At 37.8% G+C, this 23,725-nt stretch overlaps 3 protein-coding genes across 3 annotated transcripts; all 3 read right to left on the reverse strand.

The window, feature by feature from the left end:
- Positions 1–3,015: 3,015 nt before the first annotated feature.
- On the reverse strand, positions 3,016–14,002 carry LOC113162402 (intelectin-like). Its single transcript, XM_026360495.1, has 8 exons — positions 13,922–14,002; positions 5,138–5,222; positions 4,848–4,985; positions 4,520–4,767; positions 4,200–4,358; positions 3,877–3,994; positions 3,427–3,533; positions 3,016–3,332 (listed from the first exon to the last, which is right to left on the reverse strand). The coding sequence occupies exons 2-8, from the start codon at positions 5,220–5,222 to the stop codon at positions 3,183–3,185; spliced, it is 1,005 nt and encodes a 334-aa protein (XP_026216280.1). The 5' UTR covers positions 13,922–14,002; the 3' UTR covers positions 3,016–3,182.
- LOC113162400 (intelectin-like) lies at positions 10,153–14,035 on the reverse strand. The gene is made up of 8 exons (XM_026360494.1): positions 13,922–14,035; positions 12,223–12,301; positions 11,948–12,091; positions 11,619–11,866; positions 11,299–11,457; positions 11,003–11,120; positions 10,559–10,665; positions 10,153–10,464 (listed from the first exon to the last, which is right to left on the reverse strand). Exons 2-8 carry the CDS (start codon positions 12,299–12,301, stop codon positions 10,315–10,317), a joined length of 1,005 nt encoding a protein of 334 aa, XP_026216279.1. The 5' UTR covers positions 13,922–14,035; the 3' UTR covers positions 10,153–10,314.
- A 2,387-nt stretch (positions 14,036–16,422) lies between these two features.
- On the reverse strand, positions 16,423–20,013 carry LOC113161836 (intelectin-like). Its single transcript, XM_026359649.1, has 7 exons — positions 19,920–20,013; positions 18,094–18,177; positions 17,760–18,007; positions 17,458–17,616; positions 17,160–17,277; positions 16,745–16,851; positions 16,423–16,650 (listed from the first exon to the last, which is right to left on the reverse strand). The coding sequence occupies exons 1-7, from the start codon at positions 20,011–20,013 to the stop codon at positions 16,501–16,503; spliced, it is 960 nt and encodes a 319-aa protein (XP_026215434.1). The 3' UTR covers positions 16,423–16,500.
- Between the last annotated feature and the right edge of the window lie 3,712 nt (positions 20,014–23,725).

Consider the following 23,725-nt stretch of genomic DNA (forward strand, 5'->3'; position numbering starts at 1 on the left):
TGGGGACCAAAGTTTACAGTTTGAACCACAAGCCATGAACATTATGTACTTACTAGATGTCTTTAATCATCAACCACATTTTGTGGCCAGATGTTATATTTACTATTGCCAAACACTGTGCCTTCATGGAGGCTATCCAAATATTGCAAATATGCTCATGGGCAGCAGCAAAGTTCACAAAAGCAGTAGTTTGGGTGGAGGGAGTCTGGAGGAAGGATTTCAGGCTCAGAAAGAGTCTGGGAGGGACAAAGAACCAGAAAGCTGGACTGGACTGAAGAGCGTGCTATCTTGGAATCACCGCAACACTTCAAGTGGTGGACCCATCTCAGAGGGGCGTGGAAGAAGAAAAATGACGCTAGAGAAGCAGCAGAGGGCAAGCAGTTTTGTGAGGATGAGCAAGATGGCCGGTGTTGTAGGCAGACCCCTGTTGCTAGATACTTTAATCAGGCCGACATGAAAACTGTCCTCCCTCATTTCCATCAATATGTGGCTTTTGCAAGGGGAGAAAGCACACTGGACTGGGCCTACAGTAACACCAAGAAGGCATTAGAAGCTGTACCCCACTCCCACCTCAGCTCCTGAGATCACCTCTCCGTGATGTTGTAGAAGAAATTTAACATTGTGACTGTTTTATGTTTTGTGCTGACTCAGCTGAACCCTAAAACGTGTTTTCTTTATCTATGCAACTGAGTGTTCAGAAAACTCAGGATGCTCTGTGAACCCAGATAAGTGTTGATAGCATTACTTAAGAACAATACCTCATTGTCTGGTTAAGATAATATGATGGATTTTTCCTGTCATGAGGTTTGAGTAAGCGAAAAATGAGTAAATCCGATTGGTAGAAAGTCTGTTTACGCCTTCAAGCAATCGTAGAAATAGAAGCGTGTGGACGTAGAGATTCAGAGTTGTCATGTACCACATGTTATGTGTACAGCTCTCCCCGGGTGATGAATAAAGAAACGACAAAGACCAACAGACTTTTCTCTCATCATTTCTTTTTTGGATGGTATGGTCTGAGGGAGCAATGGATGCACTGCAGGACTGTCTTGAAATCTTTTATTGTCTTTAATAAAGTAGTTTGATAACGGGGGGCCTGGTGGCTCAGTGGGTTGGGATACAGAAGGCTGTGGATTTGCATCCCACCCCAACTGGTACGGCCCCACTAAGGGTGCCAGTCCCAAGCCCAGATAAAAATGAGAGGGTTGTGGCAGGAGGGCATTTGTAGTATAAACAAATACCAAATCAAGGTGCAAAACGCTGTGGTGACCCCTGAAGGGACAAGCCGAAAGCCATTGACTTGAATAAAATATTTGGCTAATTAACTGACCTTTCTTTGCATTTTCTTACTTTCTCTTTAAGTTCTTTTAAACTATTTTCTGTCCCATGTATAAATTTACACCACTTATGTTGAGTTGTCCCCCTTTTGCTCCACAAACAGCCCTGACCTAGGCCTGGACTTCACTAGACCCCTGATGGTGTGCTGTCATACCTACACAAATATGTAAGCAGCAGATCCTTTAAAGTGCCCTTATATTTCCCCAGTTGCAGATGCATATGTCACTTTTGTGAACCACAATTAAATTCGGTAAAAGAGAAAACACTGTGGTGCTACTCCGCAGTCAGGTCACTCCTAAAATTAATCCAGTATCCAGGAACTTTCCTTTCACGCACATATACTGGATTCGATGCTTCTAGTCTACTTGTTGTGTCTTCTTGCACCCTAAACTCATATAAATGCAGCAAAATGACCAAAAAGTGGGTTTTGCATAATATGGGCACTTTAAGTCCTGTATGTAAGGTGGGGCCTCAATGGATCAGACTTGTTTGCTCAGCACATCCCACAGATTCTCCATTGGATTGAGATCTGGGGAATTTGGAGGCCAAATCAATACTTCAAACTCATTGTTGTGCTTCTCAAACCATTCCTGAAACATTTTTTCTTTGTGGTTGGGAGCACTAGCCTAATAAAAAGAGGCCACAGCCCTCAGGGAATATCATTTTAATGTAAGTGTGTAGATGGTCTGCAACAATGCTTGGGTAGGTGGTACGTTTCAAAGTATCATTGACATGGATGAGTGGACCCAAGGTTTTCCAGCTGAACATTATCTAAATCATCACACTGTTTGCCTGTTTGCCAGAGGTCCCCAGGTGAGCGACACACATGCTTGTGTGATTCATTCACCACTGTTCCTTCCTTGAACCACTTTTGATACAAACTGACCACTGCACTGCAGACCAGTAACACACCATAACAGGAGATGCTCTGACTCAGTCATTTAGTCATCACAATTTGGCCCTTGTCGAACTTTTTCCTTACGCTTGCTCATTTCTCCTGCTTCTAATACATTACCTTTGAGGATAAAATGTTCACTTACTGCCTAATATATCGCACCTACTAACAGGTGCCATGATGAAGAGATAAACAATGTTTTTCATTTCACCTGTCAGTGCTTGCAATGTTATGCCTGGTGGATGTAAATGCTATAAGAGATTTTGATGATTTGTGATAATTGATGATAACGATGTGACTATGAATGTTAACTATTAGGATTGTGTTTGTTATTAAAGTTTTATTTTAATTTCAAAACTTATTTTAATATTCATATTTTAAGGCTGTTTTGTTATCAGTTAAAGATTCTGATTTGTACCATTCTCATACCTGGGTTTTACATGTTGAGTGATTCTGGAGACATCTCAAATGTAGTACAGCCATGTCCAGTAGTACTGCTGCATATTAGAGGCTACTATATACTGTATTATAAAATAAGGTTGAATGTTATAGAATGTAAAATTAGAAGTGTATGTGTGTGTACATATATACATGATTTCACCTGCACCTGCCACTCCGGGTTAAACAGGGACATGATGTGAAGTCAACAACCCCTATGACAGTAGCAAGTGTGCAACAATTTACAGCAGCTAGAGACCTTTGTTGCACTTCCCTCTCTTCTCACAATATATCTACAAGTGTCTATAAGATTATAAACAGATATAAATCATCAAGAAATAAGACCATTGATTTATTTGAATATGCAGTACAACATCTCCATCTGCTGGAGTGCAGCTTAATTGCAAATTACAAACGCAAAGATTATTTCCTGCAGCATAAGACATGTTGTTATTAAGAGCTACAAATAGTAATATTCACATGCTGTAATAAACCACGTGTTCACATCATCCTCTCAGCGGTAAAACAGCAAAACAGCAGCCTCGGTTAATTCTTTGGAAGCACTCCACCCTTGCCCTGTTCCCACTCCGTCCCAATCAAATCCTGTAAAGTCGCCACATTGTATGTTGTCTTCAGGGAAAAATCCACCTCCTCCTATACAGTACTGCAGACACACAAAGGAACAGGATTACACTGTGTATCATTTGCTGTGTTAACTGACAAAAGTTGCAGATTTGTGATGATGGAGTCAGACTCACATGTTCAGAGTTGCATCCAACGACTGGTTTGACTCCAGAGCAGATAGCCATGGCTGCACGCTCATTGTTTATTGCTCTGAATGTGATGAAACCAGGTTCAAACTCCCCTTTCAGAAGAACAAAAGTATTTAAAGGGCTCAATTGGTCATCACCCAATGTCCTTGTTTATAATAATGCCACTGTCCTGTTTTACCTTCTTCTTAAAAAAATGTTTAATGCTTAACCATTCATTCAACAACCCTGTATTTAAAAACTGAATAGATTTTTTTATATTTATTCATAAATAGGTCATATTTTTAAGCATTGTTTTTTTTCTTTTTTTTTTACGTGTCTACAGTTCTTTGTAAATTGCAATAAAATTACACAATAAAGTAATGATACATAATTAATAACTGTGGTGTTAATACTCTTTAATATCTCAATCACCTTCTTGCTTTATAAGCTTTTTACCTCTTGGATGGGTTCCATACAGGTTTCTAGTGGATTCTTTGTCTCCATGGTCATAAACAATGGGAATTGCTGGTCCTCTGTTGCTGCATGAGCCAACATTGTATCTCACTGGATATTGCTGAAAAATTGCCATGAGGAATGACTTTTAATTGTCATTGCTTAGAAAACGTGAATGATTTGAGTAACTGGACGGTATAATTACATAATCATGGCTTCTATTTGCTTGCCAGTATAGAATGAGGTAAAGACAGCACCAAAAGTGCTTGATGCTAAGGTTATGTGTTCAACAGGTTCATACATGCTTTTAAATATCACTAAGTTACCCTGAAGAGATGAAATAGGTTCCCCCCATACAGCTTGAGAAAGTGGTTGTCAGTGTGGTAGCGGAGGATGGCTCCCAGGTTCCAGTTCTCCAGAGGGAAGTTGTTGGGAACGTGCCACACAGACATGTCATCTGCTGCTATATCATAGTAACCTGGATTCTGTCAAAGGGCACACACTTTTGTCACAGCTCTGACTGTGGTTCATTTCACTTATTTTGCAGGAGTCAGCTCTTCTCCCTCCCTTAAACCTTGCTGACAAAAAATAAACCTTTGACATATTAAATTCTGCACCTACAATTTCCTGTCAGATGTTTGTGTACCTTAAAATCATCTGAGGTGGCACCCTCTGCTGTTCCAAAGGTGTTTCTGTTGGACCAATTCCCATCTCCATCTGGTATGTTAGCATTGTTCCCCTGCTGACTGGACCAGCGATCCCCAACTGTGCATTTTCCATACATGCTGTTCTCATGGATGCTCGCCACCAGCGTCCAGCCTCCACCAGCAGTGGTCATGTCACAGTAAGTCTGATAGACCATGCCATCAGCAGTGATCAGGAAATACAGCCCATCTGAAAATATGGTAAATGTTTGATTATAATAATTTTAATCAATAACATTTATTAAATGTGAACTAAAACGTCACATTTACCTGCTTCTGCATCATATCTGTCTTTGATGTCTTTACAGCTCCTTCCAACATAATATGACATCTTTTTCAGATTCTCCAAATGTCCAAAGCTTATATTGGTGTTATGTGGTGCTGTTATCTTGTCGTCCTCTGTGGTTTCTGTTTGGTTGAATTTATTTATTGAAAATAAAGACAATTTTATTCAAATAAAAGTTGTGTGACCTGTGGGAAGATGCATTTCATGAACATAACAGGAAAGTGTATGTTCACCTATACCAAGTACAAATTGGTTAAATGAAAACAAATATTACCTGTCTGTAAAGAAGGAGGAGTTTCAGTGGATGCATGAGCCACTGACACCAAAACCATCAAAAGCAAAAATATATGGTGCAACATCTGTGTGGGAAAAAAACAGTAGAACATTTGTAAGTTGCCATATTTTATCTAATACAACCTAGTATAATAGTTTAATGTAGACTCATAGTTAGGAAAAATACTTAGGAGAAGAAATTGTAGTGTTGTCTACACAAAACAAAAAAAAAACAAATTAAAAGCCTTTGTTATTATAGATTTTTTTGTATAAATAAGAAAATACAAAAAACAAAAAAAGGAATTACAATTATCAACTGCAAATATATGTGTACTTACAAAACTATCTAACCATTAAAATATAAAAATGTTAAGTTCACATTTCTAAAAACTTCATATTATCATATTCAGTGGAGCTTTTCTCTACATATCTGTTCCTTGTATCTGTTCAGTAAACCTACACTACAGTCTAGAAAAAGAAGCCATGATGGGCTCTAATGCAACTATCAACATTATTCTTTTTTTTTTCCTGACATTAGGTGAACTTCATTGCATCAGTGAGGGAGAGGAGGAGTGGTTTGGGCTGTGTTTATGCAGATTTAGTGGGAAAGAGCAATGTTGATGCTCACTTTGGACCAAAGCATTTTTGAACCTCAGACACCCTCCTGTCACAAAGTGCACCAGTGCACACACACTCAAAATCAATAAACACAGATTTTAGAGAGAGTTATCAAGTGTGGTTTCATTTTAATATTGAATGTATAAACAGTGATATTTTAGAGTGACACTTTTTTTATTTTCACAAGTGGAAATTCTTTTTCCTGTATCGTAGCTGATTCTATAGTAAAAACAGTCCACTGATATATCAGCAGGTGCTGCACCAGTGTATCTCAGTTGCCCGTTTGTTGTGTTTTTGACATCATTTGCTTGGCTACTTATATTAATAATTTGTATTTCTTGGAGAGATATTTCTCTCTCTCCCTCACTTGCTACATTTAGGGATATGAGGAAATCTACATCTGCAAAAAGGAACTAGTAATTGTAATTAATTTGTAAGACATTAGTTAATAATAAGCTAATATCAACAAAACATTGTTGGCTGTTAGTAAATGATTAATAAGTTCTATGTTAACCTATCACAAACAAATTCTGACCATCTATAAACATTGATGTTAATCACAAAACAACCATAATCTTAACACTGATTTGTTTTCTTATAGATAAACATTTACAAACAATTTGTAATCATGAAGGTGCAGTACAAAATACACATACCCATCACCACAACGTTTGAGGAGCTGTCAAATAGTACAACATGTTGTTCTGATTTCAGAATAAATGTTTTAATTATCACATCATGAAATATTTCAGGGGAGTCAGACTGAATGGGGAAATAAGCAGAGTCTTGGGAGTTTGATATGATGAAAGTGAGGCTTAAAAAGAAGCATGGAAAAAGAAATGTTCCAATCCAGCTAGGAGAGAGTTGTTGAGAGTATTGGACCTTCCACTATAAAAGAACTGAAAACAGTTGACCTGGGGCATAGCAGAAAATAATTAAACAAAAAATAAATACATAATTTAGAAATCCCAATATTGCCATGACATTCATATCCATTAAAATTGCATGAACTTAAGACCAGCTACATCATATCTTCATTGTCATAAAAATTTGTGTCAAAAGTATTTCTGGCTATTCTCTGTTATCAATGTCCTGTTAAAGAAGAAAACATAAAGTTAAATTTTAAGAACAGGTTGATCCTCAAGTGTTACCTTAATAAGACTGGAAGTTGTGGTGTCAATTCTATCCTGAGCTGAAAGATGTCCGTTTAGGATTTAGACAAAAGATGTTTATTGACTTGATGAATAGCAAAGTATATATCTGTTACAGTCACATGACACTTGTGGGGACCAAAGTTTACAGTTTGAACCTCAAGCCATGAACATTATGTACTTACTAGTTGTCTTTAATCATCAACCACATTTTGTGGCCAGATGTTATATTTACTATTGCCAAACACTGTACCTTCATGGAGGCTATCCAAATATTGCAAATATGCTCATGGGCAGCAGCAAAGTTCACAAAAGCAGTAGAGTGGGTGGAGGGAGTCTGGAGGAAAGATTTCAGGCTCAGAAAGAGTCTGGGAGGGACAAAGAACCAGAAAGCTGGACTGGACTGAAGAGCGTGCTATCTTGGACTCCCCGCAACACTTCAAGTGGTGGACCCATCTCAGAGGGGCGTGGAAAAAGAAAAATGACGCTAGAGAAGCAGCAGAGGGCAAGCAGCTTTGTGAGGATGAGCAAGATGGCCGGTGTTGTAGGCAGACCCCTGTTGCTAGATACTTTAATCAGGCCGACATGAAAACTGTCCTCCCTCATTTCCATCAATATGTGGCTTTTGCAAGGGGAGAAAGCACACTGGACTGGGCCTACAGTAACAACAAGAAGGCATTAGAAGCTGTACCCCACTCCCACCTCAGCTCCTGAGATCACCTCTCCGTGACGTTGTAGAAGAAATTTAACATTGTGACTGTTTAATGTTTTGTGCTGACTCAGCTGAACCCTAAAACATGTGTTTTCTTTATCTATGCAACTGAGTGTTCAGAAAACTCAGGATGCTCTGTGAACCCAGATAAGTGTTGATAGCATTACTTAAGAACAATACCCCATTGTCTGGTTAAGATAATATGATGGATTTTTCCTGTCATGAGGTTTGAGTAAGCGAAAAATGAGTAAATCCGATTGGTAGAAAGTCTGTTTACGCCTTCAAGCACACATAGAAAAAGAAGCGTGTGGACGTAGAGATTCAGAGTTGTCATGTAACACATGTTATGTGTACAGCTCTCCCCGGGTGATGAATAAAGAAACGACAAAGACCAACAGACTTTTCTTTCAACATTTCTTTTTTGGATGAGGATCAGCATGAATTTCAAAATTTCCTCCACAATGTTTATTCCAGCATACAGGCCCCTGCTAATCAGGGAGACGCCATGTGAAGCAGGTGAAGGTATGGCCTGAGGGAGCAATGGATGCACTGCAGGACTGTCTTGAAATCTTTTATTGTCTTTAATAAAGTAGTTTGATAACGGGGGGCCTGGTGGCTCAGTGGGTTGGGATACAGAAGGCTGTGGATTTGCATCCCACCCCAACTGGTACGGCCCCACTAAGGGTGCCAGTCCCGAGCTCAGATAAAAATGAGAGGGTTGTGGCAGGAGCGCATCTGCAGTAAAAACGAATACCAAATCAACATGCAAAACGCTGTGGTGACCCCTGAAGGGACAATCCCAAAGCCATTGACTTGAATAAAATATTTTGCTAATTAACTGACCTTTCTTTGCATTTTCTTACTTTCTCTTTAAGTTCTTTTAAACTATTTTCTGTCCCATGTATAAATTTACACCACTTATGTTGAGTTGTCCCCCTTTTGCTCCACAAACAGCCCTGACCTAGGCCTGGACTTCACTAGACCCCTGATGGTGTGCTGTCATACCTACACAAATATGTAAGCAGCAGATCCTTTAAAGTGCCCTTATATTTCCCCAGTTGCAGATGTATATGTGACTTGAAACTGTGACTGTGAAATTCAGTAAAAGAGAAAACACTGTGGTGCTACTCCGCAGTTAGGTCACTCCTAAAATTAATCCAGTATCCAGGAACTTTCCTTTCACGCACATATACTGGATTCGATGCTTCTAATCTACTTGTTGTGTCTTCTTGCACCATAAATTTATATAAATGCAGCAAAATGACCAAAAAGTGGGTTTTGCATAATATGGGCACTATAAGTCCTGTATGTAAGGTGGGGCCTCAATGGATCAGACTTGTTTGCTCAGCACATCCCACAGATTCTCCATTGGATTGAGATCTGGGGAATTTGGAGGCCAAATCAATACTTCAAACTCATTGTTGTGCTTCTCAAACCATTCCTGAAACATTTTTTCTTTGTGGTTGGGAGCACTAGCCTAATAAAAAGAGGCCACAGCCATCAGGGAATATCATTTTAATGTAAGTGTGTACATGGTCTGTAACAATGCTTGGGTAGGTGGTACGTTTCAAAGTATCATTGACATGGATGAGTGGACCCAAGGTTTTCCAGCTGAACATTATCCAAATCATCACACTGTTTGCCTGTTTGCCAGAGTTCCCCAGGTGAGCGACACACATGCTTGTGTGATTCATTCACCACTGTTCCTTCCTTGAACCACTTTTGATACAAACTGACCACTGCACTGCAGACCAGTAACACACCACAACAGGAGATGCTCTGACTCAGTCATTTAGTCATCACAATTTGGCCCTTGTCGAACTTTTTCCTTACGCTTGCTCATTTCTCCTGCTTCTAATACATTACCTTTGAGGATAAAATGGTCACTTACTGCCTAATATATCGCACCTATTAACAGGTGCCATGATGAAGAGATAAACAATGTTTTCATTTCACCTGTCAGTGCTTGCAATGTTATGCCTGGTGGATGTAAATGCTAGAAGAGATTTTGATGATTTGTGATAATTGATGATAACGATGTGACTATGAATGTTAACTATTAGGATTGTGTTTCTTATTAAAGTTTTATTTTAATATCACAACTTATTTTAAGGTTCATATTTTAAGGCTGGTTTGTTACCAGTTAAAGATTCTGATTTGTACCATTCTCATACCTGGGTTTTACATGTTGAGTGATTCTGGAGACATCTCAAATGTAGTACAGCCATGTCCAGTAGTACTGCTGCATATTAGAGGCTACTATATACTACATTATAAAATAAGGTTGAATGTTATAGAATGTAAAATTAGAAGTGTATGTGTGTGTACATATATACATGATTTCACCTGCACCTGCCACTCCGGGTTAAACAGGGACATGATGTGAAGTCAACAACCCCTATGACAGTAGCAAGTGTGCAACAATTTACAGCAGCTAGAGACCTTTGTTGCACTTCCCTCTCTTCCCACAATATCTCTACAAGTGTCTATAAGATTATAAACAGATATAAATCATCAAGAAATAAGACCATTGATTTATTTGAATATGCAGTACAACAACTCCATCTGCTGGAGTGCAGCTTAATTGCAAATTAGAAACACAAAGATTATTTCCTGCAGCATAAGACATGTTGTTATAAAGAGCTACAAATTGTAATATTCACATGCTGTAATAAACCACGTGTTCACATCATCCTCTCAGCGGTAAAACAGCAAAACAGCAGCCTCGGTTAATTCTTTGGAAGCACTCCACCCTCTCCCTGTTCCCACTCCGTCCCAATCAAATCCTGTAAAGTCGCCACATTGTCTGTTGTTTTCAGGGAAAAACCCACCTCCTCCTATACAGTACTGCAGACACACAAAGAGACAGGATTACACTGTGTGTCATTTGCTGTGTTAACTGACAAAAGTTGCAGATTTTTGATGATGGAGTCAGACTCACATGTTCAGAGTTGCATCCAACAACTGGTTTGACTCCAGAGCAGATAGCCATGGCTGCACGCTCATTGTTTATTGCTCTGAATGTGATGAAACCAGGTTCAAACTCCCCTTTCAGAAGAACAAGAGTATTTAAAGGGCTCAATTGGTCATCACCCAATGTCCTTGTTTATAATAATGCCACTGTCCTGTTTTACCTTCTTCTTGAAAAAGTGTTCAATGCTTAACCATTCATTCAACAACCCTGTATTTAAAAACTGACTAGATTTATTCATATTTATTCATAAATAGGTCATATTTTTAAGCATTGTTTTTTTTTTTTTACGTGTCTACAGTTCTTTGTAAATTGCAATCAAATTACACAATAAAGTAATGATACATAACTAATAATTGTGGTGTTAATACTCTTTAATATCTCAATTTCCTTCTTGCTTTATAAGCTTTTTACCTCTTGGATGGGTTCCATACAGGTTTCTAGTGGATTCTTTGTCTCCATGGTCATAAACAATGGGAACTGCTGGTCCTCTGTTGCTGCATGAGCCAACATTGTATCTCACTGGATATTGCTGAAAAATTGCCATGAGGAATGACTTTTAATTGTCATTGCTTAGAAAACGTGAATGATTTGAGTAACTGGACAGTATAATTGCATAATCATGGCTTCTATTTGCTTGCCAGTATAGAATGAGGTAAAGACAGCACCAAAAGAGATTGATGCTAAAGTTTTAAATATCACTAAGTTACCCTGAAGAGATGAAATAGGTTCCCCCCGTACAGTTTGAGAAAGTGGTTGTCAGTGTGGTAGCGGAGGATGGCTCCTAGGTTCCAGTTCTCCAGAGGGAAGTTGTTGGGAACGTGCCACACAGACATGTCATCTGCTGCTATGTCATAGTAACCTGGATTCTGTCAAAGGGCACACACTTTTGTCACAGCTCTGACTGTGGTTCATTTCACTTATTTAGCAGGAGTCAGCTCTTCTCCCTCCTTTAAACCTTGCTGACAAAAAATAAACCTTTGACATATTAAATTCTGCACCTACAAATTCCTGTCAGATGTTTGTGTACCTTAAAATCATCTGAGGTGGCACCCTCCGCTGTTCCAAAGGTGTTTCTGTTGGACCAGTTTCCATCTCCATCTGGTATGTTAGCATTGTTCCCCTGCTGACTGGACCAGCGATCCCCAACTGTGCATTTTCCATACATGCTGTTCTCATGGATGCTCGCCACCAGCGTCCAGCCTCCACCAGCAGTGGTCATGTCACAGTAAGTCTGATAGACCGTGCCATCAGCAGAGATCAGATGATATAACCCATCTAAAAATATGGTAAATGTTTGAATTGTAGCAATTTAAATCAATAACATTTATTAAATGTGATCTAAAACTTCACATTTACCTGCTTCTGCATCATATCTGTCTTTGATGTCTTTACAGCTCCTTCCAACATAATCTGACCTGTTCTTCAGATTCTCTAAATGTCGAAAACTTACATTGGTGTTACATGTATCAGGTGCTGTTATCTTGTCGTCCTCTGTGGTTTCTGTTTGGTTGAATTTATTTTTTGAAAATAAAGACAATTTTATTAAAATAAAAGTTGTGTGACCTGTGGGAAGATGCATTTCATGAACATAACAGAAAAGTACAAATTGGTTAAATGAAAACAAATATTACCTGTCTGTAAAGAAGGAGCAGTGGATGTATGATGCACTGACACCAAAACCATCGAAAGCAAAAATATATGGTGCAACATCTGTGTGGTAAAAAAAACAGTAGAACATTTTTAAGTTGTCATATTTTATCTAATACAACATGCCACACATTAAATGTGTTAAAATGTTAAATTCAAATTTCTAAAAACTTCATAATATCATATTCAGTGGAGCTTTTCTCTACATATCTGTTCCTTGTATCTGTTCAGTAAACCTACACTACAGTCCAGAAAGAGAAGCCATGATGGGCTCTAATGCAATTATCAACATTATTCTTTTTGTTTTCCTGGCATTAGGTGAACTTCATTGCATCAGTGAGGGAGAGGAGGAGTGGTTTGGGCTGTGTTTATGCAGATTTAGTGGCAAAGAGCAATGTAGGTGCTCACTTTGGACCAAATTGTTTGTTATAGAACCTTCTCAGACGCCCTCCTGTCACAAAGTGCACCAGTGCACACACACTCAAAATCAATAAACACAGATTTAAGAGAGAGTTATCAAGTGTGGTTTCATTTTAATATTTAATGTATAAACAGTGATATTTTAGAGTGACACTTTTTTTATTTTAACAAGTGGAAATTCATTTTCCTGTATCCTAGCTGATTCTATAGTAAAAACAGTCCAGTGATATATCAGCAGGTGCTGCACCAGTTTATCTCAGTTGCCCGTTTGTTGTATTTTTGACAACATTTGCTTGGCTACTTATATTAATAATTTGTATTTCTTGGAGAGATATTTCTCTCTCTCCCTCACTTGCTACATTTAGGGATATGAGGAAATCTACATCTGCAGAAAGGAACTAGTAATTGTTATTAATTTATAAGACATTAGTTAATAATAAGCTAATATCAACAAAACATTGTTGGCTGTTAGTAAATGATTAATAAGTTCTATGTTAACCTATCACAAACAAATTCTGACCATCTATAAACATTGATGTTAATCACAAAACAACCATAATCTTAACACTGATTTGTTTTCTTATAGATAAACATTTACAAACCATTTGTAATCATGAAGGTGCAGTACAAAATACACATACCCATCACCACAACGTTTGAGGAGCTGTCAAATAGTACAACATGTTGTTCTGATTTCAAAATAAATTTCTTAATTATCACATCATGAAATATTTCAGGGGAGTCAGACTGAATGGGGAAATAGGCAGAGTCTTGGGAGTTTGATATGATGAAAGTGAGGCTTAAAAAGAAGCATGGAAAAAGAAATGTTCCAATCCAGCTAGGAGAGAGATGTTGAGAGTTATCTTTTGGTGTCTAGTATTGGACCTTCCACTATAAAAGAACTGAAAACAGTTGACCTGGGGCATTGCAGAAAATGATTAAACAAAAAATAAATACATAATTTAAAAGACCAATATTGCCTTGACATTCATGTCCATGAAAATTTAAACACGTTTTGTGTTCAAAAAGAACAGAGAGTATATAAATAAATGTCAGTACAATGAAAATAGATTAAAAAGAAACAAATGCTTTCTACAGTAGAACATTTTTCTGTAATTGCTGCAGCATGAACTAAAGACCAGCTACATCATATTTTCATTGCTAGTCAAAAAAGTATTTCTGGCTATTCTCTGTTATCAATGTCCTGTTAAAGAAGAAAACATAAAGTTCAATTTTAAGAACAGGTTGATCCTCAAGTGTTACCTTAATAAGACTGGAAGTTGTGGTGTCAATCCTGTCCTGAGCTGAAAGATGTCCGTTTAGGATTCAGACAAAAGATGTTTATTGACTTGATGAATAGCAAAGTATATATCTGTTACAGTCACATGACACTTGTGGGGACCAAAGTTTACGGTTTGAACCACAAGCCATGAACATTATGTACTTACTAGTTGTCTTTAATCATCAACCACATTTTGTGGCCAGATGTTATATTTACTATTGCCAAACACTGTACCTTCATGGAGGCTATCCAAATATTGCAAATATGCTCATGGGCAGCAGCAAAGTTCACAAAAGCAGTAGGATAGGTGGAGGGAGTCTGGAGGAAAGATTTCAGGCTCAGAAAGAGTCTGGGAGGGACAAAGAACCAGAAAGCTGGACTGGACTGAAGAGCGTGCTATCTTGGACTCACCGCAACACTTCAAGTGGTGGACCCATCTCGGAGAGGCGTGGAAAAAGAAAAATGATGCTAGAGAAGCAGCAGAGGGCAAGCAGCTTTGTGAGGATGAGCAAGATGGCCGGTGTTGTAGGCAGACCCCTGTTGCTAGATACTTTAATCAGGCCGACATGAAAACTGTCCTCCCTCATTTCCATCAATATGTGGCTTTCTCAAGGGGAGAAAGCACACTGGACTGGGCCTACAGTAACACCGAGAAGGCATTAGAAGCTGTACCCCACTCCCACCTCAGCTCCTGAGATCACCTCTCCGTGACGTTGTAGAAGAAATTTAACATTGTGACTGTTTAATGTTTTGTGCTGACTCAGCTGAACCCTAAAACATGTGTTTTCTTTATCTATGCAACTGAGTGTTCAGAAAACTCAGGATGCTCTGTGAACCCAGATAAGTGTTGATAGCATTACTTAAGAACAATACCCCATTGTCTGGTTAAGATAATATGATGGATTTTTCCTGTCATGAGGTTTGAGTAAGCGTAAAATTAGTAAATCCGATTGGTAGAAAGTCTGTTTACGCCTTCAAGCACACATAGAAATAGAAGCGTGTGGACGTAGAGATTCAGAGTTGTCATGTACCACATGTTATGTGTGCAGCTCTCCCCGGGTGATGAATAAAGAAACGACAAAGACAAACAGACTTTTCTCTCATCATTTCTTTTTTGGATGAGGATCAGCATGAATTTCAAAATTTCCTCCACAATGTTTATTCCAGCATACAGGCCCCTGCTAATCAGGGAGACGCCATGTGAAGCAGGTGAAGGTATGGCCTGAGGGAGCAATGGATGCACTGCAGGACTGTCTTGAAATCTTTTATTGTCTTTAATAAAGTAGTTTGATAACGGGGGGCCTGGTGGCTCAGTGGGTTGGGATACAGAAGGCTGTGGATTTGCATCCCACCCCAACTGGTACGGCCCCACTAAGGGTGCCAGTCCCGAGCTCAGATAAAAATGAGAGGGTTGTGGCAGGAGCGCATCTGCAGTAAAAACAAATACCAAATCAACGTGCAAAACGCTGTGGTGACCCCTGAAGGGACAATCCCAAAGCCATTGACTTGAATAAAATATTTTGCTAATTAACTGACCTTTCTTTGCATTTTCTTACTTTCTCTTTAAGTTCTTTTAAACCATTTTCTGTCCCATGTATAAATTTACACCACTTATGTTGAGTTGTCCCCCTTTTGCTCCACAAACAGCCCTGACCTAGGCCTGGACTCCACTAGACCCCTGATGGTGTGCTGTCATACCTACACAAATATGTAAGCAGCAGATCCTTTAAAGTGCCCTCATATTTCCCCAGTTGCAGATGCATATGTCACTTTTTTGAACATTAGGACTGTGTTTGTAACTAAAGTTTTATTTTAATATCAAAACTGATTTTAATGTCCGGATCTTAAGGCTGTTTTGTTATCAGTTAAAGATTCTGATTTGTACCATTCTCATACCTGGGTTTTACATGTTGAGTGATTCTGGAGACATCTCAAATGTAGTACAGCCATGTCCAGTAGTACTGCTGCATATTAGAGGCTACTATATACTGTATTATAAAATAAGGTTGAATGTTATAGAATCTAAAATTAGAAGTGTATGTGTGTGTACATATATACATGATTTCACCTGCACCTGCCACTCCGAGTTAAACAGGGACATGACAAGTGTCATGACAAGGCAAGTGTGCAACAATTTCCTGCATGCATGACTATATAAATACAATGAGTACAATGCCAAGCTTTTAGGTCTTGGACACAGATAAATGTGTGTATTGTATATTTATTTTAATAACTAGTCAGTTTGTAACTGTTACCACGTCGACTTGAAAAAAAATTGACTATGAACTCCACATGCAGCTAGAGACCTTTGTTGCACTTCCCTCTCTTCCCACAATATCTCTACAAGTGTCTATAAGATTATAAACAGATATAAATCATCAAAAATAAGGCCATTGATTTTTTTGAATATGCAGCAAAACAACTCCATCTGCTGGAGTGCCGCTTAATTGCAAATTAGAAACGCAAAGATTATTTTCTGCAGCATAAGACATGTTGTTATAAAGAGCTACAAATAGTAATATTCACATGCTGTAATAAACCACGTGTTCACATCATCCTCTCAGCGGTAAAACAGCAAAACAGCAGCCTCAGTTATTTCTTTGGAAGCACTCGCGCCTTGCCCTGTTCCCACTCCGTCCCAATCAAATGCTGGAAAGTCGCCACATTGTCTGTTGTTTCCAGGGAAAAATCCACCTCCTCCTATACAGTACTGCAGACACACAAAGGAACAGGATTACACTGTGTATCATTTGCTGTGTTAACTGACAAAAGTTGCAGATTTGCAATGATGGAGTCAGACTCACATGTTCAGTGTTGCATCCACCGACTGGTTTGACTCCAGAGCAGATGGCCATGGCTGCACGCTCATTGTTTATTGCTCTGAATGTGATGAAACCAGGTTCAAACTCCCCTTTCAGAAGAACACAAGCATTTAAAGGGCTATATTGGTCATCACCGAATATCATTGTTGACAATAATGCAACTGCCTGTTTTAGCCTTTTCTTTCTATACCTGATAAATTGCAACCTCAAATTAAAAAATCAGTTAGATTTCATATTCATTTAACATTAAGTCACATTTAACATTTTTAAGATAGGTTGGAAGAAATCTGTTGTTGTTGTTGTTTATGAAAAAAAATGTAAATTACACATTAAGCTACATAACTAATATTTATAGTGATACCTTTAATATCTCAATTGAATAACTTAAAGTTTTTACCTCTTATAAGGGTTCCATACAGGTTTCTAGTGGATTCTTTGTCTCCATGGTCATAAACAATGGGAATTGCTGGTCCTCTGTTGCTGCATGAGCCAACGTTGTATCTCACTGGATATTGCTGAAAAATTGCCATGAGGAATGACTTTTAATTGTCATTGCTTAGAAAACGTGAAATGACTTTGTGTAACTGGACGGTATAATTGTATACTCAAGGCTTCTGTTTGCTTGCCAGTATAGAATGAGGTAAAGACAGCACCAAAAGAGATTGATGCTAAGGTTTTAAATATCACTAAGTTACCCTGAACAGATGAAATAGGTTCCCCCCATACAGCCTGAGAAAGCGGTTGGCAGTGTGGTAGCGGAGGATGGCTGCCAGGTTCCAGTTCTCCAGTGGTAAGTTGTTGGGAACGTGCCACACAGACATGTCTTCTGCTGTTATATCATAGTAACCTGGATTCTGTCAAAGGGCACACACTGTGGTTCATTTCACTTATTTTGCAGGAGTCAGCTCTTCTCCCTCCTTTAAACCTTGCTGACAAAAAATAAACCTTTGACATATTAAATTCTGCACCTACAAATTCCTGTCAGATGTTTCTGTACCTTAAAATCATCTGAGGTGGCACCCTCTGCTGTTCCAAAGGTGTTTCTGTTGGACCAGTTTCCATCTCCATCTGGTATGTTAGCATTGTTCCCCTGCTGACTGGACCAGCGATCCCCAACTGTGCATTTTCCATAAATGCTGTTCTCATGGATGCTCGCCACCAGAGTCCAGCCTCCACCAGCAGTGGTCATGTCACAGTAAGTCTGATACTCCATGCCATTAGCAGAGATCAGGTAATATAAACCATCTGAAAATATGTTATCTTTAATTATAAAATATTAAATTAATAACATTTGTTAAATTTGAGCATATTATCAAATAAAACCCATTTACCTGCTTGTTCATTATATCTGTCTTTGATCTCTTTACAGCTTCTTGCTACAATTGTGGACCTGTTCTTCAGTTTGTCCAAATATACTGTCAAAAATAAAATAAAAATACAAAAAATAACTAATGTTATTTTTACAGTAAGTTTCCATTGAAAATTTTTTTTCTTATTCTTATTTTCTAGCCCAGCCTTGGTTGAGTTACAGATTTGCATCATTGAAATGTTTGCTGTCTTTTTAATTACAGTAAATAGTTATTATTATTTTAATAATAAAATCATTTCATCTTGCAAAGGCAAACATACAGGTTTCCGCAATGAGATCACAAATCTCTAGGTAACAGACTGTCATCTTTCACCATATATACTTATCTATGTGTAAGATGTGGGTGATTTACAAAGAAAATCAATAAATCTGTCTTTTCACTTTACTAGTTGTTTGTGCAGAGCATTGCACTTAAAAATTATACAAGCAAACAAAAAGGTTTGTTACCTTAATGTGCAAATTGTAGCCCTGTCATTTAAATTCAAGAACTATATTGACTTGATGGATCAACAAACATATTTGTTAGTGGACTTTCAGTTTGGGCCAGGCTTACGGAAACTCATAAACCTCACGTGCCAGATTGTGGTTAAGCGTTAACACACTAAAAATAAATTGAAATAAATATTTAACTGAACAAGGAAGAATACCACTAATCATGCCACCAGTTGCACTTGCATGTCTGTGTCTAATAACTGCATAACAAGATGAAACAAGATGAAAAGTAAAATCTAAGAACATCACTTGAAGAATGTGTCAAGAAAATGTCTTCTCCCAGGTCACTACAATATTTACAGAAAACTACTGTCAAATAATATTGAAAATTAAAAATAACAGTGTAACTGCACTATTTAACTGTGGGATCTCATTTGAAAGAGCATCTACTAAAAACACATTTACTGTATTTACAAGTATATGCTAGTAAAATTTAAAACATGGCAAATATATATATTGTATGGTAAATGTCCTTAAGAAATCTGCATTGTCTGTCTTTCTGTTTGGTTGAATTTATTTCCTGACAATAAGACCTTTTATTAAAATATAATATCAATAAGATGTTGGAAGATGCATTTCATGAGCATGATAGGAATGTACAGTGTGTTCACCTAATACATATAAGTACTACTTGTTTAATATTACCTGAAGGAGGTGGTGAAGGAGCAGCTGCAACAAATGTGTGATCCACTGACACCAAAACCATCAAAAGCAAAAATACATAGCCCAACATCTGTGTGGGAAGAAAACAGGAAATGTTTGAAATGCCATATTTCATCTAACTTACACCTGCTACATATAAAAACATTAACTACATGTTTAGTGGCTTTTACTTTTGTTGTATTTCTCCAATTCAGTCTCTCTGAAGTAGATCTCAGTGTCTGAGAAAGAATCCCAGAAGTATTTTGTTATTCATTTGTTGTTGTCAAATAATGTGATGTGTGAACTGAGAAACAGAACAGACGTTTAGTTTTTAAAAGCCTACTCGATATAATAAATCTTTCATAGATTTTTTTGGAGCACAATAGCACCAATATAATAAAGATGAATACCAGATACTTTCTACAGTAACTCAACTAAAACCTTGATCATATGTTCTCAAACAAGAAAACATCAACAAAATCTTGAACAGTTTTGTTACCTTAATCTGCCGTCATTTAAAGTCTGTCCCAGCCTGAAAAAAATGTCCTTTCTGCAGTTTGAAAAAAGAACTATGTTGACTTGATGGATCAACAAACAATATATCTGTGTTTGGGCTCAGTTTGGGCCAGGCTTATGGAAAATCTTAAACATCACGTGCAAGATTGTTGTTAACGGTTAAGTCGTTAATTACCAACCACAATTTATGGCCGGATGTAATCTTTATGGCTGCCAAACTTTGAACTCTCATTGATGCTATGTTATTCTATGTCGTGACTTGAAATGTCACTACTGGTCACAAATCTTTTACTAAAAAGGCTGCACTGACAAACTCTTTATGTGAATGTAATATCTGACGTCTGCAACACATTTTACTGTCTACTTCCATGTTTTGGCATTTTCTGATTACAAACCGTGATAATAACTTTATTCTCTTGCTACGTTTAATCTATTTTTAGGGTCTAGAGGGACACGTGTGCAAGTGGGGAGAGGGTTTTCTGACGTCTCACGCTAATAATTTAACTTCTTCGCACAGCAGCAGGAATGAGACGCGGCAGCCAGCTGTGCACTCCCAGCTGCACAGGCCACATTTGGCCATCTGATGCAAATATTTATATATTTCAATAATTAACTGACTGTTTTCTGTCTCTCTTTTTCAGTTCTATCATTTAAATTCATTCTATTTGTTTATGTTAGCCTTGTCCCATGTAGAAATTTACACACTATGGATTTTGATGATTGATGAAAATGAAAGTTTTATTTATACATGTTTTGATTATAAACCTCAGTGTGTTTGAAAAGTGAATGTGTTTTTCTCGTTTCGTTGTTGGTCCAGTACCATTAATGCATGTTACAGGCTACTATATGCCTAGAGGTTGAATGTTAACTTTATAGATTTAAAAATGAGAATTTGGTGAGATAACACAAGTAAATTGAACAGAACTGAGAAGGGCATCTGTCGTCCAGTGGACATCACCCTCAGGTCTGCTAATTAACAGTTGGCATCACTGATTTGGTTTGAGAATATTACAGTCACCTCAACAAAATGTCCTATTGCAACATAAAATCTGACATGTATTGTCTATGTATGTAAATTCAAGAACTATATTGACTTGATGGATCAACAAACAATTTATCTGTTAGGGGACTTTCAGTTTGGGCCAGGCTTACGGAAACTCATAAACCTCACGTGCCAGATTGTGGTTAAGTGTTAACACACTAAAATAAATTGAAATAAATATTTAACTGAACAAGGAAGAATACCACTAATCATGCCACCAGTTGCACTTGCATGTCTGTGTCTAATAACTGCATAACAAGATGAAACAAGATGAAAAGTAAAATCTAAGAAAATCACTTGAAGAATGTGTCAAGAAAATGTCTTCTCCCAGGTCACTACAATATTTACAGAAAACTACTGTCAAATAATATTGAAAATTAAAAATAACAGTGCATCTGTCGTCCAGTGGACATCACCTTCAGGTCTGCTAATTAACAGTTGACATCACTGATTTGGTTTGAGAATATTACAGTCACCTCAACAAAATGTCCTATTGCAACATAAAATCTGACATGTATTGGTTAAATATGCAGTAGTCTATGTAACTGAACTAAGTGAACTGAATTTTTCAGTGACTGAGAGCAATAAATAGAAAAGCCCCTTGCAACAGATGGATCTTATTTTAGGTTTCACTGTAACTGTTGTATGAACCCGCATTTCTCCAGACCCTAAAAATCTCACTGCTTCTTTTATGCATAGTTTATTAACACACACACGTTTCTTTCCCTATTGCCTCTCCTTTTCCTTTCTCAGTCCTATCCAGTTTGTGATATCTGACCTAATTCCTCTTTCTGCCAGAAACATTCAGATTCATTCACTCATAAATAAAACAAACACACACACACACACACACACACACACACACACACACACACAGAACATTCAGTTCTGAGATTTGCCCTGAGCGTTTCCTGAACATTGAGGATATGTACGCACACCAGGGACATATATATATAATATATATATAATTTAAACATTTTGTCACCACTTATTCGAAATATGTTGATAATGAAGTTATTTTTAAAAGATTTCAGGATGGCAGTGACCCAAAACTCACTTAATATCTTGCTACTGATGAAGAAACTGTCACATTTCACCTCTTATGTGTGGCGGGGCCTATTGTTCCTTTGACTTGTCAGGTCACCTGCACATTTCTACCTGCTGGCATCACATCCTCTTGTATTTTAAAATTTGACCTCAATTTCTGACACTGTCAGAATTTTGCCCCAGGTTATCTTTGGTGGAAAGAGCAAGAAATCATTACATTTGGTGATGAGATAGTCTGACATTGTACACTGCACTCACAAGTTTGACAACAAATAGATTTGAGAATTAACTCTAATTATCATCATACCTTCCAACAAATACTGAACATGCAACCTCCTCTGTATATGAATGTTGTGGCTTACAGCACATCCGTCCTTTTCCTCCTGACAGCCAGTGTTAATAATTACTGTGACTACTAAAGGCATTTGTCATATACTATTTGAGTTGTTTTGGGCCATTTTGGAAGTGGTGTAACACTAAACATGAGGAACTCTTACATTTTTCTGTTTTCAGTGGCTAAAATGTACACTGACCCCTTGGATTATAAGGCGTCTTACCATTGTTAGAGGAGTTCCCACACCTAAAGCAGACAACACCTCCTTCTGAAACCCCCTGTCTCTTTCTTTTGTTGCCTCAGGCGCTGATTTCACTCTCACACTTTCAAGGTGGGCATATACTATATGACCCATTTAAAAGTGTCCCCAGACTAACACAGCTATCCTGGGAATCACAAAAGTGCAGTGAGCTCCTTTCAGGTGACATGAGAATGAAATAGCGAGGGAATGAAATAAGGACAGTCAACATTAATAGATGTGATCACTCAGACGGATCCTCAGAGAAAAGACCCCACACACCTCTCTCTGAACTTAGGCTTGTAATGACTTTTCTGTTTTGTCAGTAACCTACATGCAAAATCTGTAAGTGGGAGACACAGTTTTAAAATTTTATTTGACCTCTGTTTTATTTATACTCTTTGGTATGGTGACTATTCTTACATACAGCTGGAGGTGCCTCCAGCTGATGGATGTTCTATGTAGGTTAAAAGTCCATTACATAGTGAATACCATAAAGCTGCACACACTCTTCCCCGTGTACTGTACCATCTGTGTTTGCTCACTCTTGTATAATCAGAAAAAACACAAACATGCCACCACTGGTACCTAACAGAGTGTTAACTGCAAACATTTACAGTGAAACTGTAAACCCAGACTATTTATTAGTTGTCGCACTCATTCATAGCATGTTGTGTCATTTAAAGGGATCATGATTATCTGCTATAAAAATACTAATAAATAACTACGCTTGTGTCGTAACAAAATCTATCAACAAACACCACCTAATTCATTCAGTCATACTTTGTTTATTTGGTGTCCAACATGTCCTCATCCTTTGCCAAAGATCCAGTTTTCACAATTTACTTTTGTATAGATTTAATAATTGTTTAAGTATTGTGTTATTAGTTAACCTCATAGGTGGTGGTGGATGGATTTTGTTACTTTTGAAAATATCCTGGATAAAACATTCTACTTCCAGTCTTTATGCTAAGCTAACTGCATGTAATTACAATGGAGCTGTGTTGACTTTGTCATTTAAACTCTCCCCGTTTTAAACAACTCTTTCTTTTCAATTAATACAATCGTAAAAAACCCCCAAAAAATTCACAGGTCATGATAGAATCATAATTCACGTTAGCTCCATTAAGGCTTGTGGCTCCTTGAGGTTATAACACTCCATTCATATTTAATTTAATTTAATACTAACAAGGAAGTGTCGTTAAACAAAAATGAACAGACGTCAATCTGTGGAAAGTTCATCACAGAGCTCTGCAGTCTGTGTCCCGGCATCATCCTGCTGC

Source organism: Anabas testudineus, chromosome 1, assembly GCF_900324465.2.
Source record: "Anabas testudineus chromosome 1, fAnaTes1.2, whole genome shotgun sequence".
Classification (NCBI taxonomy): domain Eukaryota; kingdom Metazoa; phylum Chordata; class Actinopteri; order Anabantiformes; family Anabantidae; genus Anabas; species Anabas testudineus.

Bases quoted from the DNA above. Each gene is read 5' to 3' on its own strand.
- LOC113162402 (XM_026360495.1), bottom strand. From the start codon at position 5,222: ATGTTGCACCATATATTTTTGCTTTTGATGGTTTTGGTGTCAGTGGCT. The intron at 4,986-5,137 runs GTAATATTTGTT...TCAACCAAACAG, and splicing joins TCCTCCTTCTTTACAGACAG to AAACCACAGAGGACGACAAG. The intron at 4,768-4,847 runs GTAAATGTGACG...CCATATTTTCAG, and splicing joins CAGATATGATGCAGAAGCAG to ATGGGCTGTATTTCCTGATC.
- LOC113162400 (XM_026360494.1), bottom strand. From the start codon at position 12,301: ATGTTGCACCATATATTTTTGCTTTCGATGGTTTTGGTGTCAGTGCAT. The intron at 11,867-11,947 runs GTAAATGTGAAG...CCATATTTTTAG, and splicing joins CAGATATGATGCAGAAGCAG to ATGGGTTATATCATCTGATC. The intron at 11,121-11,298 runs GTAACTTAGTGA...GCAATTTTTCAG, and splicing joins ACCTATTTCATCTCTTCAGG to CAATATCCAGTGAGATACAA.
- LOC113161836 (XM_026359649.1), bottom strand. From the start codon at position 20,013: ATGAGAGTTCAAAGTTTGGCAGCCATAAAGATTACATCCGGCCATAAA. The intron at 18,178-19,919 runs GTGATGTTTAAG...TATTTTTGACAG, and splicing joins CGTTAACAACAATCTTGCAC to TATATTTGGACAAACTGAAG. The intron at 17,617-17,759 runs GTACAGAAACAT...GCCCTTTGACAG, and splicing joins CCACCTCAGATGATTTTAAG to AATCCAGGTTACTATGATAT.